Consider the following 21,153-nt stretch of genomic DNA (forward strand, 5'->3'; position numbering starts at 1 on the left):
ACAACAGTAGTACTGCATTTTCTCTACTGTCCTCGTGTGAAACTAACTTAAAGGTGAGTATAACGGGCACATAAGTGACAGGCTGCGACCCTGCGGTCACTACGCCTACGTCAAATTGATGCGGTGTCAATTCCTTCAGATTAAATGCCTTATTACGTGACGTAGATAATTTATACTAGACTAGGAAGTAAACATGCAAGAAGTAACTTTACGTACTACCCACCTATTTGATAGATGGATGGATGTTTGTTTGAACGTATCTCCGGAACGTCTCAACGGATCTTGATGAAATTTGGCACAGATGTAGAAAATAATCAGAAAGAACACATAGGCTACGTTTATTACGTTTTTTTTAAATCCGCGAGGACGGAGTCGCGGGCGACAGCTAGTCTAATATTATAAATGCGAATGGATGTATAAAGTATCTGCAAAACGGCTCAACAGATCTAGATGAAATTCGGCACCGGTGTAGAATATAGTCTGGAAGAACACATAGGGTGCTAATTATTTTTTTTTAACTCCGCGTGTGATTGTGTGTAATTTAATTGCCTACAGCTAGTAAAATGTTGTTACTAAGATAAATAAGTAAGGTTAAGTTAAGGTTAAGTTTAATACACGGCAGAGACAAAACTGAGCATTAGTCCAGTTTAATAGGAAACCATTAGGCCTAAACTACGTACCAAGAGTGTAAGATTTATCGTTGAAATGATAAGACACGGTATCCATTGAACGCCTCATTAAGTCTAACTTAGCCATGTTTATTGTAAACCGGTCATTGTATGGTAAAACTGCGACACACTCCACTTGACATCGTGTCAAACTGATTGACAGAGAATTGACAAGCACTACCTTGAGTTATTATATCAGCTATGTACTTTGTTCTTACTTATAATGTACTTATAAAGATACAACTAGGTACTTACTTACGCTCCTGATGAAAATTAGTAAACAATTATTACGTAATTCTTTTAGGCCTTTCTTTTGCAGTTTTATATACACAGTTATACACATTTTTATATATACAAGTAGCATTCTTAATCAAGGACTTGAAAATGTTTATAACGTACAAGACAGTCAATACAGTATATATAATCAATTTCTTTTAAGACAATGGCATTTAGTGCAACAGAGCGTGAATAAAGCGCGACAAGATCCCAGTGTGACCTCAACTTTAATACGTCGCTTCCTGTTTGGACTAACAAGTCACAATCAATCAAGAAACTAAGCTACCTGTTTGGTTATAGTAATGATGGAACAACTGATAGCGTGTTTTAATTCATCACTACCGCCATCTAGTAGTAACTAGCTTTAAAAGCTTCTAAAATTAAAAGTATTTTCCGGGATGTATTTAGCCATATTTCATTACTGGAGAGAAAGGAAAAATTTATTGTTAAAGCGTGAATAAGTCTCCTGTGTAGAATTGTTTTCTGGTATGAAATTATCAACAAACAAATGCACCAAAGACAAATAAGATATCTTCTACTTCTACTTCTCTAACTATCGCCCTCAAAGAAGTTGGTTACGGTTGTTTTTTCTAGTAAATGTCTGAGAATCGATAATAGGACATTAACTGAACTACTATTCGATGCAGTAAAGGGTTTACTTAATTTAAAAAAAAAAACAGTAATCATACATAATCTAGAAGGTAAATAACACGTTACTAAATCTAATTTCAATACAAACTCTCCGCAGGCATTAACTGTATTGTCTATCTTTAGATCTTCGGGAACTCCATAAGTACGGTGTAGCCTACATTTCAGGTATTCGCAGATAAAACATAGCTTACCTAGGCTTTATCTAAACTTGCGTATAGGCTGTAGAAGTTTGTTACCTGTGAAATTAATTAGTTAATACAAGTTATTGTTACCTTGTTGGTAAAAGGAAAATATATTTATGCAATAGAAAAAGGTAATTCATTCACACAGACTAGAGCGGAGAGCAATAATATAAGTAACCAATTGATGATTTTTACTTTTTTAATTTAAAAGCTACGTCTTAGTCTAGTTAACAAAATGCAAACACGAATATAGAATCACAGGTGTAAACGTATTTTTTGCTGAAATAAAAGGGCCTATGTGGAATTTTCCTATATGGTTGAAACTTTGAGAGCCTCTCCTGAAAAGTTGTCGATTTGCACATTGGCCCTTATTCTTAGGAACCATCGAATTGACGATGACGGTACGAAGGCGACTGTTATAAATATTCGTGTTAGGCGCACAGTAACATATACCAAATATGTTTGTGAACTTAATAATTATGTTAATCGTTTTAACCTTTTATTTAATTACGCAAACGCTGACCGACCGCGATACGCATTTAGTCTGTCATGAGTAACCAACTAATGGCCCGTAAAGTGAGAAGATAAAATTCTTTCACTAAATATTTCGATAACATATTTAAAATTAAATTATTTAAACTTTGATGAGACATAATAATTAATAAAGAACGGCTTAACTCACGTGTGATCATCTGGTGATGGCTCCGACTAGTTTCGGACCCGTTGGGGGTCCATCTTCAGGGCGGGTGTTTTGAGGACTTCGCGTTAAAATACTCAGTCTAGAAGGCCTAAAGCGAGAAATTAAAAATTCCAAATTCCTTTCAGTGATATACGATTGTAAAATAATTTCCTTTCTATTTGAATAAATATCCTTACCATTACTTTTTAATGCATGTTTTCATTTAACAGTGGTACAGAGCAACAGAAATTTATAAAACAAAGAAAAGATTTGGAACCCCTGCATTATGTAAAAGAGCAATAAAAACACACCATTAGCTCGTTACAGCGTAACAAATAACAACTTCCACCACCAAAACTACAATGTTGTCTCTTTTCTGTCAAAGAGAACGAAAGAGATAACAAATATGTTTGTACAATTGCTACGTCAGTGAAAACTCACCGCAATAATGCGTGTAACAGACAGATAAACTGACACTAACAAATTACTTAACGTACATTTGGTAAGTTGCACTGAGAAAAAGAACCTAGTATAACTAACCATTGCGTAAACTCCTTAAAGACAGATCATTATAATTTTAAACATTTTGATATTTAGTTTTATTGGCTTGCAATGCCATCTAGTGTTCAGTAGAGATTTAATAACTATAAGACTGGCGCTGTTCTAATTTAAAAAATAATTTTGAAGTCAGTTTGTTTGTTTTTAATTGCTAACAAAAAATCTTCACTCATAAGAAGTCTTCAATCTCGTTATTATTTAATTCTATTGAATAAATTTATTAATAAATATACTATTATTTATTATTTCAATTGCTCTTGTATTGTTATTTAATTATTATACTAATTCTTACGGTACAATCTTATCCAAAATGAATGCCTTTTGCCCGGTCAAAGGAATATAAAAAGTAACTCATATTCACCGTGGCGGGGGAGCGAGGTCCCGGGGAGGAGAGGGGAGAGCGGGCGTCCTTGGGGGAAGGTCGGACGTTCCTGGACTTTTTCTACATCATAAAAATCGCTCGCAAAGCGAACAATCGAACAATCCCATCGCACAGTGTAGCTATACAAAGAGTGTTCAAAGAAATACTAATAATCTTTGTGCATTTTTATAATTTTGTAGTAGTTATTATGTTTAATTATTTAGTTTTAATAGAAGTTATGTATAGTTATATATAATAGTTATTACGCATAGTTATTATGTTTCTAATTAATGTTTTAATTAAATTGTTGTAAAATTTCGCTTAAAGTTAACTTTTTGCTTTTATAAAATTTTATTTTTCTCATATCAATATTACGAAAAAAAAGAACAAGTTAGTTACTCACTCAACAAAAATTCTGTCTTACTCACTTTTCTAAAAACCTTACGCAACCTGACCAAGGGTTTTCCTCAAACCACATTGATTTGTCGACGTATATCGTATCCGCCTTCCGTGCGTAAAAAACGCAATTAGAATTTATAAACAATAGAATATATAAATCTTAGAATATTATGTTAGGTTCGATACGCTCGAAACTTATTAGCTTTTTCTTAGTGTTTAGGTTCTAAGAATAGGAGAATGATTTTAAATATCCTACAACCTCAATAACTACGAACTCAAACTCATAAATCTTTGTATCCTACGTGTTGAGTTTAACAGTGGTAGATCCCGCAACAACAATATTTGTTGGGTGCACGAATTGGCCGGGTCGACCGGTGCAATACCACGACCACACAGAAGACAGGCGTCAAGTGGAAGCAATTCCGCGATTCGTCTGATGAGTGTGGTACTGGAGGTCTAATTTTAGTCCTTTTTCCCTTCTCACCCTTTTCTTATTAGGAAAGGATGGGAAGGGGAAGTGGATTTGACGGAAGAGGGGACACAAAGGAAAGAAATATCCTCTTTCTGTGCGTCCCCTTCTCCGTTGATTTAAAGTAGGCAACGATCGCCTCGCTATCGCGGCGAATCAAGGTAGCCGTTTGCTCGTTTGCCACCTTATGATATAAAAAAAACAGTACTTATAACTTATAACCTTTTACTTAACATACTCGTATTATCTCTTGAACAAAATGCTGTAAACAGTTAATATAAATAATGTACAAGTTTTCCAAATCCAGTAACATATAAGTAAATATAAACCGGTGTCTTCATTCAATGTCAATCAAATCGTCGCAGCTGTCTTATTCAGTGGCAACATTCGCGCCGCAACTTTCCATACAATGCTACTTGACGACAATAAATATTCAACAATTGTTTTTTAATGCGCTGAAAGGAAATAATAACGAAAACGAGATTGCGGCGTTAACATAAACGTATGAATTTAATTGAATACTGACCATCTTAACTAAAATATGTACGAGTTGAAAATACTGGATTTATATATTTAAGAAATTTTATACGAATCATTTATCATATTACGAAAAATGAGAAAGGTATTAAAGTTATATGTAATTTTGAAACACTTTAAAATTAACTAGTCATTTTAAAACAATATCGAGCATTTCTATATAACGATCTAAAGTTCGCTTTTGGAAAAATCCTTGCAATAATTTATACATTAGTTTTTATGAATACTGTCTGTATATTAGGTAGTCTGCGTCAGTGAGAGTGGCCGTGCTGCGCGGGCTAACAACCGCGTTATGTGCCCGATAGGCTTTTTACAACAACCATTTTACTACGTCTGCAGCGTATAGAATTCTGTTCAAAACAGTGCCATCTGTTGCTGGGTGGAATAAAACTAATTTATTTATTTATGTTTACAAAATCATGAAAATCTTATTTACAGACCAAAAACTAAATTTCCTTTGGAGTCATAATTAGTGATTTTTTTAGCATATTTTGAAACGTGTATTTAAATTTTATTTTCCATCTTTATTACTCTGGCCCATTTAAATGTATTTATATCACTTGTTTTATGCAAAAATGTAATTTAATTAAGCATATTGTTATATAATCTATCTTAAATCTAACTAAATGCACGCTTTAACCTGGTCCTGACCGTGTTCTACTCGTTAAACAGGAAAACGATCTTTGTAGCGAAAGAATGCAACAAAAACACGCGAGGGGTTAACACAATGACCTCTTGCGTCAGGCGGGTGGCGACTGTTGCCATTTGGTGCAGGATTCGCGTCGTAACGAATGTTACGTGTTCGGGACATGCGATAATACGATCTAGTAATACTAGGATATTTGTAGCGTTAATTAATCCTCATTTCTATAGATCAAGGATAATTTTGTGGAAATATGTGGATTAACTGATAGACTTTTAGATCTATATAACATGTAATCAACTTTAAGAGCTTTTCGTTTTAAATATAAATTACGCCATCTCTTGGTGAATAGCAAAATTCTTTAAAACAAAATTTTGCCCAAAAATAACTAAAAGTGATGTGATAAATATGCTTATTTTTCTTTAAACCACATTAAGTAACATTATTTAATCTACATTACCATCACTATTCTTAATGTTTGTTCAGTTTTGTAAATGATTTGTTATTGTTCCAGGTTGGTTCTCGGCGTGCGGCTGCAGAGGCGGGGCGCTAGCAGCGGCGCGGGGCTCCGTGGCGGCCCTGCTACGCTCGCAGGCCTTCGCCCTTGTATCCCCGCGCGCGATCTCCGCGTACAGAGCGAGGCCTAGTTCAGGTATAACCATAAAAATATAATAAATTAGGAAAAGGTTCAAGGTTAAAAGTTTTCTAGATTATAAAGAAATTACATATAGAAAACTTCGTTAATAGTAAGCAATGCACTATGTATACAGAAGGCGATTTTTTTCGTCATAAACATAAAGCGTGATATGTAAGTGGAGTTAAAATAAAGTATTTATCTATTCATGAATAATTAATAACTATATTAGAAGCCTCTTGAGAAATATAAACCTTAAACTGTCGCTGACCATGTCTATATGAAAGAGGTCGCGAGAATGCCGCGCGTAATAAACGCAACGCTTATTACAGGATATGGGACACAGAGTAATGTGTACACAGAGAGTTTCATATCAACACAGATTAATATTCACATATTGTATTTTAGAAGTCATTTATATAATAAAATTTTAAGAAATTCCTCCCAAGTAGTGACAGGCAGCCGGCATGACGTAAAAACTTAAGCCCAAACTTTAAGGTTTATAAAACCTTATGTGCCGATCCCACGTGAGTGGGAAAAGATCAGGGATGATAGATTAATATCAACACGAACAGTTACATAACAATTATCAACACAGTAACACAGTAATGTGGTTACAGAGAGCGGGCGAGTGGGTGCGCAGTATGAGCGGGCGGCAGCACGGCCCGGCACGCCGCTCCGGCTGGCGGGCGTCTTCGCCGACGGCAGCAAAGCCAAGGCGCCCAAGTACGCGCAGCTCATCGATCCCCAGGGAAATGTAAGTGTTTCATACTTCATATCGACAAACTAGCGATTAGACACTTTATAAAGAGATCGAAATATTACGCATATTTTTATTCTGTATATTATTTTAATGCAGTGTCATAATGTCATATATATGATCATAACAATCTACTTGGCTTTATAAAGTTAATAGAAAAAAATACACCACATTTTTTTAATTAAATTATTACTATCACGGAAAATGAAGTTTATACGTATTTTTAGATATAATATTTAAACGAATAAGATAGCATTTAACAATAATATATTATGATCAAATCGCGTTAAAATGTACGAATCAATGGTGTAATCAACATAAAAATAAATAACAATAGTAATGGAGTAGTTTTTATCACGCTATAATATATGATATAAATGCGATCTCTGTTTATAACTACTCTATACACATCCTGTACATTTATAGCAGACATAATAAAGTTATTCGTTCGTGTGTAGCATTTTTAATTTCGCGATCGGACTCTGTTTTTTATTTGCATAAGAAATGTACTCTTCATTCGAAATGCACTTCATAAAACCTCATTATAAATGCAGTAAGTTAAATAAAAAACAACGCCATCTAGCGTTAGGACGGGTTCCTAGTGTCGATGACATTCGTAACTTGTGTGATTCGTTTCTGTAAAACTTTGTGACCCTTAAATCGTTTAGATATTGGGTTATAACCTTAAATATTGTCAATAAAAGACATTAATAATATACCAGATGTATTGCTGAAATCGCCGATAATAAAAATACATTGACACTAAATTTATTTAGTACATTTTTGTAATATTTTTTGACTTTAATTTTACCAAATAATTCTTTTAAAGGGACTATGTAGACTTGCAGCAATAATTAAAATTTAAAACTTTTTACAAGGAATTATTTTTATTCATTCATTCGTTCAATGTAGTACATTCTTTTCTCAGGTGTACCAACATAACTAATCAAATATTTATACAAACAATTCTTCTTGGTAAAATTGTATTGTTAAATAGTACTTGTTCATGTTTAATAATTTAAATATTTCAACGTAAATTTGCATTCCATTATGAATGAAGTCTAGACATGGTAATTTTAAGTCTTATGACTTCTTAGAATACCGGGACCTAAATTATAACCTACAAATTTTCAATCCCGCCAAAAAAATACCTTCGAAAAATAATAGTGACGTTAGCTTTGATTTCTGTCGATACTTTTTGTTCTTTCATCATGCAACATTTTACGGGAAAATTAATGTTCAATTCTTTGGAATAAATACAAAGATTAAAAATATCTATACATAATAGTAACTATCTGTTTAGTGTATTGACTATTTATACGCCGTGTGAACCCACCTTAAATAAACGTTAGCTATAAAACTTTGTATCGTTTATACTCAGTCATCTGATAAGTTAATCTGTAATTAAATCAAAAATAAACTATCGATACATCTTAATTCGAAACACTTTATATTCTACCTAAGAAAGATAATAGATCTTTTTATAAAGAGTGGAATATAAAAATACGTTCGTTCAAACCTGTCCTTTGACTTTTAAGGTTCAGGATCTTGCAAGCTCACGCCTATTTTTCAAATAAGAACGAAGAATAAGCTCGAAACATGCTCAGTTTGTATTAGTGTGTAAATTTTTGAATAAGTATGTGTTCATAAAGACGTTGCAATTTGATATTTGTCATGATAAGCACCTGTGTGTTTGTCATCTTTACTTCATTCCCCGTGAAGTGACATTATTTAATACTGCGGGCCTTTGCCAAGTCCGTTTCTCTATAGTCAAAGAACCAGTCTAATAGGGTCGGAGTGAACTGGTCGTAAGAACTTTATTGCATTACTAATATCGATTAATCAGGCACATCACTAGAGCACGTTTGCGATGTAAAAAGGGAAAAAACCGATCGGGCGTTAACACGATTACTCGATGATTTAAATCGATTTTTATTTCTATTTTGTTCGAGAATACGAAGTTTATAAATGGGATTTATTTTTGTGTAATTACAGTGTTACTAGTTACCTGTCCATTTTTAAACTTGGTTAATGGAGAGATTTTATAGGTTATTCTAGCGAATTAACAAATTGGATTCATTCTTTAATTTTAAAATAATTAATAAAATGTCATAAAAATACTACATATTTTTTTTTCTAGTGAAATTTGACGGAATCCGTTCTTATTATTACATCACACATAGTACTTTTTACTTTGTATGTAAAATAAAGTGATTTTTCGTATATAATCGCTGATATTTTAAGGGGGCAAAAGGTATTGGAACGATGTTCCTTATTGCGCGTTGTGAAAGGGGGCTAGACGGAAAAAATTCTTACGAAAAGTTGTCACGACACTTTTTGCTATAGTAAGTATGTTAACGACGAATGAGCGCTACTTCACCATGGCAACGACGTGACAATATATAACGAAAATTCATAGAAATAAAATGTACTTCTTATGAAGACTTAAGTTTTTTATTCATAGAATAAACATTGGTTCCTTCACTAATTAATAGAAAGGAACTTCGTTCGATCCGGGTGTCCCTTGACACCTCTCAAGTTTTATTTTCTCCCCATTGGTTACTTATTTACGAAATTATGAAATATACGAAATTAAATTAAATTATTTTTGTTAATTTCAACGTACACTTACGTGTTTTAGTTTTTTTTTTCTATCTTTCGTATGTTTGTAACTAATAAACTTTAAAAGTATTGGACCGATTTCAAAAATTCTTTCACCATAAGAAAGCTACATTATCCCTGAGTAACATAGGCTATATTTAAAGTTGTTACGTCTTAAAATGTTTGTTAAATCAAGCTTATCAATAAAATTTATAAAAGTACATTTAATAAATAATATTTTAATGACTTCGTGCATCGCATAAACATTGTTTTACTCTCATAGTTATAACTAAAATAAAACTAAACGACTTTCCCTTACACTTGGAGGAACATAAGAACTTCATCTATTTTTATTCGACCATCTAGAATCCGTGGTAACGCTCGACGGGATCTCTCCAGTAAAGATCTAGCAAACTTCACATGAATACTATACAAGCTAAAATAAACTCTATTCCAACCGAATAAGATATATTACAACTGCTAATAAAACTATCAACACGAAAAGACAGTACAAATTTAATTTTACAGCCAATAGTAACAATTTGAACGTTAGTGCGTTGACTTAAGGTGTATTGTAATTGTATATAAAGTTGTGTGCACATTTCTGCATTGCGAGGGCAGTGTCCTCAGTAACCCGTGTTGCTAGGACGCCTAGCGTAGGGTTGTCACGATTCTGTATTATTTTTATTAACATTTCGTTCTTTTATGTTCAAAGGGCCTGTATTGCCTGACGTTTAGTGGCAAAGACGTTTATCCAAGAATATATTATAGTCCAATTAACTTATCTGACCCGGTGGATAATCAGGGAAACTAAATTACAACAGTTAATCAGCGCCAAACGTCAACGTCATAAAAGTGTCACGTTATCCGTCACATATCGAACTGATTCAAAGATATCTGATCCGGTGAACATAAGTCAAATTAAATTATGACAGCTCACTAGCGTCAATTCAGTCAATGTCAAAAAGTTTAGCAAGTTTTTTTTTTTTTATACTAAAGCTATCTTATATTTTTCGAGGACAGGATTAACCGCGACAGCAGCGCTTCATCTAGAGCCAGTCATGTTGTATGTTATCGTTTTTGCCTAAGTAGGTTATACATATTTTCAGAAGAACGAGCCAAATAATTTCGTACTAATTAATATTTCGTTAAAAAGATCTAAGTCCTTATGTAAAAATATTATTATAGTCCAGTCATTTTAGTAAGTTCACCTCGGAATTCGAGATACCCAGCTGTAAGTCTGTAAATACTTGTATATTGACACCCTAAAAGTTGTCTCAAAACCTACATATGGTAGGGTGTAAGGAACCATTAAATTTCAAGGTCAAAGGTCACAAAAATCGCCTTTTTGCGCTTTTTTTGGAAATATCTCATTTCCTATGAGTTTTTTGCTAATCGTATTTCTTATCAATATTGTAGAATACAAAATTCTCTACAAATTTTGTTTAAAATTTTTTTTTATACGGTGTACCGTTTTCGAGATAGAGGGCGGAGAGCGCGCGGTCATAGCATCACTTCATCCTCCGGTCGAAAACGCGCCATATAGTTGATGAACTATCAATAAATCAATTATTATAAATATTTGTAGATTTTTTATTAACTATTATATTCTACTTTATCATTTTTTGTAAAATTTGTAATTGTAATTGTAATTGCAGAATTGTTAATGAAAATATAGGAATTATATGTCGCTCTGATATGGTAGAGCATTGAGAAAAGCTTGCCCATTACATTGGCCACAAGTTAAAGAGCATTGCAAGCCCGCTTTCCTGCATCGGTATCGCGAACCACAGCCACTCTTGCAGTTGCAGAAAATTGTATTTAGCAAATCTTCTGGAGCAGGTGGTAAAATTGTCATGATAGGCTCCAGAAAATCGTTTCGCATTGCCCAACCCCATACCTGGGGTTCCAAATCATGTCCTAACCAAGTTTGAACTTGATAATATACACGGTTGAAATGTTGATGAGTAGCTGCACTTATTGGTGGAATATTTGAAAGCTGCACGGGTTTATTAAGTTTTGTAGACTTGACGTAATGCATGTAACGAAGATGATCGAGACTTTTTACAGATTTCGGAGCATTATAGACTGCTAATAAGGTTTGAGTTCCACTCTCTAATAATTTCTGGGCCGAACAATTTTCTTCCTCAAATGCTGCAGCTAGTTCATACAAATTTGTCAGTAATTAATTAATTTGACAAATATTTATAATAATTGATTTATTGATAGTTCATCAACTATATGGCGCGTTTTCGACCGGAGGATGAAGTGATGCTATGACCGCGCGCTCTCCGCCCTCTATCTCGAAAACGGTTCACCGTATAAAAAAAATTCTTAAACAAAATTTGTAGAGAATTTTGTATTCTACAATATTGAAAAGAAATACAAATAGCAAAAACCCATAGGAAATGAGATATTACCAAAAAAAGCGCGAAAACCCGATTTTTGTGACCTTTGACCTTGAAATTTAATGGTTGCTTACACCCTACCATATGTAGGTTTTGAGACAACATTTAGGGTGTCAATATACAAGTATTTACAGACTTACAGCTGGGTATCTCGAATTCCGAGATTCTTACCTAATTTAAGCTTAAATGACTGGACTATTATATCTGTTTAGTTAAAGAAGAGAGACAAGAAGATATTTTTTAAAAAGTAATTTTAGTCAGAAACCAATGATAAACTTATTTTTATTTTATAACGTGCGGATTTAAAAAACTAAATAAGTAGCCTATGTGTTCTTCCAGACTATGTTCTACATATGTGCCAAATTTCATCAAGATCCGTTGAGCCGTTCCGGAGATACCTTCAAATAAACATCCATCCATCTAAACATTCGCATTTATAATATTAGTAAGATTATTAAGCTTTAGATTGGATTAGAATTATCTCACTCTGAGTTATGACTTAATATTTTAGGGTTTATGTTATGTTTATATCTTGAATTATTGAATTTAATAACGTATTTGATTGGATTTAAGTCGTCTATCCTATTTAATAGGCAATCCGGAGTTGTACCTTCATGTTTTAATGGCGTCAATCTGCTTTGATAATTAACACTTTATAGTTTATTTAGTATTTTCGAATGTCTCCATTAGAGAGAAATATATTTATTTATAGTTAACAGAATAAAGGGAACACGTACATTATTTAAATAATAATAATCTTACTTCTTACTAATATTATAAATGCGAATGTTTAGATGTTTTTTTTTAAGGTATCTCCAGAACTTCTCAACGGATCTTGATGAAATTTGAAATAGATGTAGAGCATAGTCTGGAAGAACATATGACTACTTTTTTTTAATTCCGCGCGGAGGAATCGCGGTTCGACAGCTAGTAATAATAAAAATATTTTTTTATAAAATAATGTGTATTAACAAACATAAAACATAAATGAAGTAATTCAACAAATATATTCACAATGTTGCCAACATTAAAACAGCTTCCTAGCTAGATAATGGCATCGCACTTTCGTCCTAATGGGCCTAGACTCCGTTACAGCACAATTTCGTCAGACAGCGTTTGGTGGCATTGACCGGTTTCCGGTTTCTTCAAGGACTTGCTAGTTTACTATTTTAGTTCTGCTTTTTTTTTTGCGCAAGCGAATTCCGATAGGTTTGGATGCAATTTTTTTTGTATAACTAAACTTAGGTCGTATGATATTTATGATTGTTACGTGTGGAATTTCAGATTGATTAGTTTAGGGAATTCAAATTTAGTAGATCATGTTGCAATTGCAATTATTGGTCGAATCAAACAGATTAATCTTTTTTTATCGTCTTTTAATTTACTTTACAAAAAAAAATTTTTAAAAATACTTTTCGGCGACTGGCACGCGGTCGGTCGTAAACCAAAACTTAAGGTTTATAAAACCTTAGGTATGTGCCGACCCCACATGACGAGGAAAAGGCCAGGGAGATGATGATTTTAATTTTTAATAGGAAAAATTTACGACGTTTCAAAATGAGAAATATAAAAATGTCAACCCTATTCAAATTCACTTGTGAAAAATGATATTTTGAAGCATAATGAAGTATTTAATTATGTAAGGTGTTCATGGGGGTCTATTCGCAACTCTCACGACATCTATTGTGGTGTCTAAGAGAAATGGTAATACTGTACGCATAAGGCAAAGGTAAAGGCAACATTCATCTCCAGTATTCCCTGTGACGGCGCCTATTGGTAATTATTCCACAGTTTGTAAATTACGGCTGACGTTTTCAAAGAATATATTATACTTTGTTATTTAAAATATATTGCTTAAGCTTCGTTAGCGTTTCTAAACGTATAAAAATATTAATTCACAATTTGACAATTTTATTTCGTCAGTTTATAAACCCGTCGAATTGTGTGTATTATTAATTAATTCAGTTCATAATTTATTGATTGGTCTCGTAAACTGATAAAGAAAAAAAACATTTCTTATAAATTAAGTAATTAAGTGGAAACTTAAACTTAGAACTACACTTAAATAATAGCTTAGCGTACGGCAATAGTAATACTAGGGGAGCAGCATAACCACTAACTGAAGCGAAAGGGTAATTCAGGTGTCAGTAACAAATGGGAAAACTACTGCTACCAGGATTGCATAGCATAGCAATAATGTTTTAGTAAGGTTCCATAAATGGTTTTCAAACCTTCAATAATAATTATCCTAATTTTTTTTAATTTGATAGTTGTAAGGAATTTTACAATCGAGTCTTCTAAAAATAAGACCATAAAGAATTTTAATTTAGCAAGACAAAAGACCGAATAAATAAAAAAATGCGAGTTATTTTAGAAAAAAAAAACTTCTAATGCAAAATTTCGAACCGGTCAGACAGAAAAAGAAGAGAAAATTTTAATTTTATCCCTGGCAGGATGGAATATTGCCTTTAAAAAAAAAGTAAAGCCATGTTTCTATCCGGTCGTTAAATGCTAAACGAAAACAGACTTTAACTGTATGAAATAAGTATTTGAATCGCTTGCATGTTGTTGATAGATTTATAATTAGTGATGGCCAGCCATCTCTCTCGCACTGAAGGTCGATTTAACCATTAATCGATGTCGGTCCACTCATGTTCGCTACGGCATAAATTCATAAGTTACAAGAAATGGTCTAGTAAATACAATACACATTCGTTCATGGCAGGCTCTTATAAACAAAACTGGACATGGGACATCGAAGACATTCACAATAAGTTATCACTGTTTATTTAACCTTTAAAATGCACATAAATTTCAGTGCTAGTGCCCATCATTGTCCGATATGGAAGTAATTCTAGAGTTGTAGTAATCAACGTCAGTAAATCATGTATTTTTATGCATTCCTAGTACATCAAAAGTTGGTTATTCAGATCAAAGATTTTCCACCCCTGAAAATTTTGTCTTCCACCCCTAAAATTATCATAAAGAGGTGGAAAGGGGAAGAGGATTAAAATTTGTCTTCCTGCAAGCACATACATCAGACGGGTGGGATATTCCTGCAGCGAAATGCTGCTGCTGACTCCTCCACTATTATATCCAGAAATGGTTTACCTCTATTGGGTAAGGATTCTACAGTGCCCTCGTTTTTACCCTGGAGTGGAGGGGGTTTAACAGGGTTACTTGAGATTGTGTAAGTTGCAGAACTGTGGGTCTTTTTCTGTCTGGACTGTCGCCCAACCGCGCTCTACCCTAACGCCGGCTTTGGTTATATCTCTGCCTATATCTTCCGACTAGTCATTAGTCCACTTGTTTGAGTTTCAAAATCTATTTCGAATGCAAATTACATGTATGATTATTAATGATACATTTCGTATTTGTAATCATTGATTAATAATCATTTTTCAATAGTATTGTTTCAATATCTTACTAATATTATAAATGCGAATGTTTAGATGGATAGATGTTTGTTTCAAGGTATCTCCGGAATGGCTCAACGGATCTTGATGAAATTTGACACAGATGTAGAACATAGTCTGAACACATAGGATACTTATTAAGTATTTTTTAATTCCGCGTGGATGGAGTCGCTGGCGACAGCTAGTAGATTATAATCATATTTGATTATAAATTTTATTTTTTTAATTATTCATTGCACCGAATTTACAAGTCTCGGATGTTTTCTCCTTATTATTTTTTTAAAATAAATAAGTAACATATATATTTTTTATTAATAGACACGTGTTTCAAAAACACCGAATCTTTGGTTAAAAAAATTATTAAATCAATTTTTTCCATTACATAAAAAAAACATTTTCTTATCATAGTAAAGTTGAATAACAAAGTTCTTTTATATTTTACCATTTAAATTAAGACATTAACAAAAAAATATTGACATTTTATAGGTGGGCTAATTTAAGACGTCACTTTTGACATCTATCAATTTTAGTTTCGTAGTGAGTTGAACTGAAACATGGATTACAAATAATAAATCGATTCGGTCTTCAAACTCCATTATCTAAATCGAATTAAATTGTTACGTAATATACATGTTTTTTTGTTCGATTTATTTTAACATCGTTAGTGTTTAAAAATAAAAAGAGTTCACTGACGCAACATTGTAACGACGTTCGATTTATTTTGAAAAAAAAAGGTAAACAATTCTATCTTTATAATTAGTATTTTATGTCCGCCGTTACAAGGTTACGTTGTTGGATTTTGATTACGATATTTTTTCTAATAATTACATAATACATTTTAAAACACGCAAAGCGCTATTCAATCAATTTGACACAAAATGTGGAAATTGTCCGTGTTCTGGCAGTAGTCTCAGATGAAGAATTATATAGATATGGCATGCGCGTTCACCCGTAAGGGACAGATAGAGAGTACTATAGACTATACCTATATATAAGTGAGAGGATTGGGGTTACCAGTTATTTGTTTTGTCCCGAAAATGAATAATTACGATATAATTTAATATAGACCAATTTATATATTCCCAATTAAATTGTAATTAATAAACGTAATAAATATAAAAAACAATGCGTAATTTTTGTTTATGTGACTAAGATTACATAAACAGATTTTTTTAGTAATACTTAGTCAGGTCATAAATTCTGTTACATGTTTAATATAAAATAATTGAAACAAGTTTATTCATTATGTGACCATTTATATACCAAAATGAACTTAACAAAACATAGATTCTTATGACACTAAAGTTTATTCAAAATGACATCCGTGATTTTGAATACAGGCCTTCAATCTGCTCGGCCAGTCGTCTATCACAGCACGAACGAGGTCCATGTCAATATCGGCGGCTGCCTTAATCAAGGATGTCTTGAGTGACTCCAAAAAAAGAATTTCCCGATATTTTTTTCCCGCGTACTGCTTCAACAAAGCGCGGCATCTCTTCAGTCTTAGGTCCATTAGACGAGCATTCAAACGATGTCCTATTTTTCTTCGATATGCACGAAGCCCTAAGTCTTCATAAAAAGCTACAAAAAACATACCAATATTATAGTCATATAATTTTAAATTACTCTGTATATCATTACAGTGAACACTACATGTAAAACTACTTAATATTAAACTATTTTGATTGTAATTTCTAAGAAACAAAATTTACATGGGACAAATTAAAAAGCATACTCTTTAAAATCAACGGGATAAGAAAGTATCAAATATTTAAAAACACAGCATATACCAGAATTCAAAACTCCTTTTGAAATCTGTTGAAAATAGTATAAAAAATGTGAATTGTTTCATTTATATACATTATACATACTATAATTTATTTCCCCTAAATTCAGGGTAATTTTTACAACAAGATGGTGGTATTATTTTTACGGGTAATAACCAACCAATTTGAAAAGAAGTTTAATATGGCCGCTTGTTTCCCAGATCTACAGTATATTATTTGACACAAATGACATCTGCGTTTGGGCGCATAATGTTCGAAAAATACTATTTTATTTTAGCTGATTTTACCCGTATTTTAACATATTAGTTATTACAAAGACTGTAAAGAACAACTAGTTTGTATTTTCTTCCTTATTTTGTATGAATACATGTGAATAAGTGCGTAGTTTCAGTACTTACGAGTGAAAGGTTATGTTTTTCTCTTTTCGCTCACTACGGCTTTTACAACCGACGATACAGCAGTATACCATGTTTTATAAACTTTACCTTACTAAAACTGTAATATCAAAATATTTTTGCACAATTACAGCCACTAAGTACTCACAATTTTCGAAAAATAGCACGAATGTCAAACTTTGTTAGGGACAACCTAGGTTGTTTGTAGGGGACAACCTTTGTTCCAAACAAAGCCCAAACCCTGGTACGCAGAAAGGGACGGAAGATAGTTATCCCTGTCTTTGTCACGTCACAGGAATTGTGTATAACTGTATCTCTCTCACTCACGGTATTATTATTACCGTGTCATAGACTTGGCAGTAGTATAATGACGTCGCATCGAGCCACAGATAATGTAAGTCGTGCGCAGTGTTGCCACAACTACAGTTACACGCCCTCGACGAATTTCAATTAGAAGTGAGAAAAAATAAATTGCTCTTTTTCTTGGTAGCATTTCTGTTTTGCATTTTAAATATTGCATTGATTTTAACTAATTGATAAACATTTCGTCTTACATATAAATTAAATATTATTTTTTAGGAAAAGCAATTGTAAAGCAGCCTCAAAAAGTCTCCCTTCTCAATGGAGTTGGTGGAGTCAGTACTAAATAAAACACTGAGGTATAGTACAGCGAAGACTTTTTGAGGCTGCTTTACATGGTCCTTAGCGAGCCGATTTTGGACCAGTGTACTGTGGTCCATCCGTGAGATTATCTTTCAGCTTTGAAGTTATTACATACAAGGAGAGTATGTTGGCTTGGACAAAACCAGATGGCGCTGTTTTGGAGACCGCTTGATCAATAGCCAATAGCGGATTGGAACTTCGGCGAGCAATGTGAGCAGGAGTCCATTAATGTGAAGCCGTGTTGCTTCGTGACGTGAGTGATTGCAAAAATAAGTGTGGATTGATCGTGAGTACATTTATTTATTATTCATAATAAAGTGATACATAGTCAAGCTGTGTTAGTGATCAAGAGACTTGTGAAATTACGACGCAAAAATTAGACTTAGAATAATTTTACATAAGAAGTTAACTTTGTTAAATTTATGTGTGCATGTGCATGGACTTAGAATAATTTTACAAAAAGTGAAGAGACGGGGAACCTATGCCCGATTTTGTTTTGATGTTTCAAACACTTGTAAAATTTTTGGTTTCGTTTATTAACTTAGAAAAATTTCGCTTATAACATTTAACTGCTAAGTGTTATTGACTTTGTATGTTAACTTAAATCTTTTTATCATGGAAACAATTAGTAATTTGCAACGTAATTTATATTCTACTATTGCCAAGGCTAAGGCGAATTTCAAAAAGTCACCAAAGGATAGACTAACTATTTCTTACATTGAAACGAGGTTAGAAAATTTAGAAGCTGATTGGTTATCTTTTTCTGACAATCATGTGAAAATAGTTAGTTCAGTTAAATCTACTGAGTTTGATAAGTCTGATTATAGTACTACTAATTTATACGAAACAACCAAAGAATTATATCTCGATTATAAAACTGAACTAAAGGAATTGTTAAAGAAACTTGATAAGCCAAATTTTAGTTCTATTGAAGCTTCTGCATCTCAATCAAAGAGCATTAATATACATTCATCTGTTAAGTTACCGAAAATAGAACTACCGGTTTTCTCTGGTAATTATGCGGACTGGATTAGTTTTCGCGATTTGTTTATTAGTTTGATACACAACAACAATTCTTTGGATGACGTACATAAGTTACATTATTTAAAAACTCACTTAACTGGTGATGCCGAAAGTCTTTTAAAACATGTGCCCATAACAAGTTGTAATTATTCTGTTTGTTGGTCACAACTAGAAATAAGATATAATAATAAAAAATATTTAGCGAATTGTATTTTAAAGAGGTTTATGAATCAAAAATTAATACATGTTGAATCGTCTAACGGACTAAAGGAACTTCTTGATACATCTAATGAATGTTTGAATGCATTAAAAAATTTAGGAATTAAAGTTGATGACTGGGATATTCTAATTATTTATATTTTGTGTCAAAAATTAGATAATGAGTCACGTAAACAATGGGAGACTAAAATTAGTGAGTCTCCCGATGAATTGCCTAAATATAAAACTTTTCAGGAGTTCCTTGAGCACCGTTTTAGATCTCTTGAATACCTTGATAACAAGGTTCAAAGAAATATGTCAAGTCGCAATCATTCAGCTAAGTCATATCATGCATCAACTTATGTAACCACTCAATCATGTTCTTTTTGTCAACAAAATCATAGATTAATCAATTGTAAGAAGTTCGGTCGTCAAGATATTGAAGCGCGTCGTAAGTTTGTCCAAACAAATAATTTATGTTTTAATTGTATGGGTGCTAATCACTCCGTATATTCATGTCGGCAATCGAATCGTTGTCGTTTTTGTAGTAAAAAACACCATACTCTCCTCCACCTCAAAAATGTCTCCAATGGTAATAAGGAAGGTAGTGCAGCCCTTCATGTCGAGAATTTACCAGCGACTACCTCCAATAGCGAGTCCACCAATATTGTAAGTTGTTTTTCGAGTAGTCATGCTCAAGTTCTTCTAGCCACTGCGTTAATTAAAGCACAGTCTAGGAACGGAACTATTTTTGATTTAAGGTGCCTGCTAGACCAGGGATCTCAGGCTTCGTTTGTGACGGAGTCCACAGTTCAGTTGTTAGGCTTGAAACGCACATCCAGTAAGAGAGTAATTTCAGGTTTAGGCGGTGATCCTAGTGCCTCTATTAGGTGCACTTCAATGGTGATGATTAAAATTCAATCCCGCATAGACCCCAGCTTCCAAATTAATGTGGAAGCTTTTGTTATGAAGAAACTCACTACTGTCTTACCCGAACGAAAAATTAAAGAGCAATCCGTTGATTTTATGTCGCCTATGGCCCTTGCAGATCCTTCTTTCAATGTACCGAACAAGATAGATCTGCTTCTTGGAGCCGAAGTTTATAGCCAGATATTGTTAGAAGGAATAGTCAAGGATCCGTCCAGTCATGTAGTTGCTCAAAACACCAGACTGGGTTGGATCTTATCTGGTCAACTTAAAGCAATCAGCCATAGCGAAACTCTCAACAACTGTCACAATATAGTTAGTTTGCATTCATTCCATTCAAATGAGAATGAACTTCTTCGTAGATTCTGGGAGTTAGAATCAGAACCACAAACTAATTTTAATAAAAAACAGTTAACACCTGATGAACAGAAATGTGAAGATTTATTTTTAGCTACAACTAAGCGTGATGAATCAGGTCGTTATATAGTGCGCTTACCGTTCAAATCTGACAATCCAAGTTGTAAGTATAGTGGGTCCAGGGATATTGCATTGAAGCGGTTTCTCATGTTAGAGAAACGGCTTATGAGAAATCCTGAGTTGAAGGCACAATATTCAGAAGTTATAAACGAATATCTTCAATTAAATCATATAGAAAGAGTTCCCGAGGAATGCAAAAACGATAGTTTTGCTGTATATTTACCGCATCATGCAATAGTACGCAATGATAAGACAACCACTAAAGTTCGCGTTGTGTTTGACGCATCTTGTGCAGGAAGTAATGGTATTTCTTTGAATAATGATCTAATGGTAGGACCATCCTTACAACCCGAATTGCGTCATATTATAATGCGTTGGCGTTGTTACAGAATTTGTTTAACTGCCGACATAATAAAAATGTACAGGCAGGTGAAGGTGGCC

The 21,153-nt window shown here is 33.3% G+C and overlaps 1 protein-coding gene across 1 annotated transcript in view; it reads left to right on the plus strand.

Moving 5' to 3' along the window:
* Positions 1–21,153, plus strand: part of LOC106721218 — a 101,226-nt gene that overhangs the window by 65,666 nt on the left and 14,407 nt on the right. Inside the window, exons 3-4 of the mRNA XM_045684588.1 lie at positions 5,938–6,075; positions 6,678–6,814. Of these exons, the coding sequence (XP_045540544.1) occupies positions 5,938–6,075; positions 6,678–6,814 (275 nt within the window). The remainder of the gene's footprint in view (positions 1–5,937; positions 6,076–6,677; positions 6,815–21,153) is intronic.

The sequence above is a fragment of the Papilio machaon genome, chromosome 26 (assembly GCF_912999745.1).
Source record: "Papilio machaon chromosome 26, ilPapMach1.1, whole genome shotgun sequence".
NCBI classification, from domain to species: Eukaryota; Metazoa; Arthropoda; class Insecta; order Lepidoptera; family Papilionidae; genus Papilio; species Papilio machaon.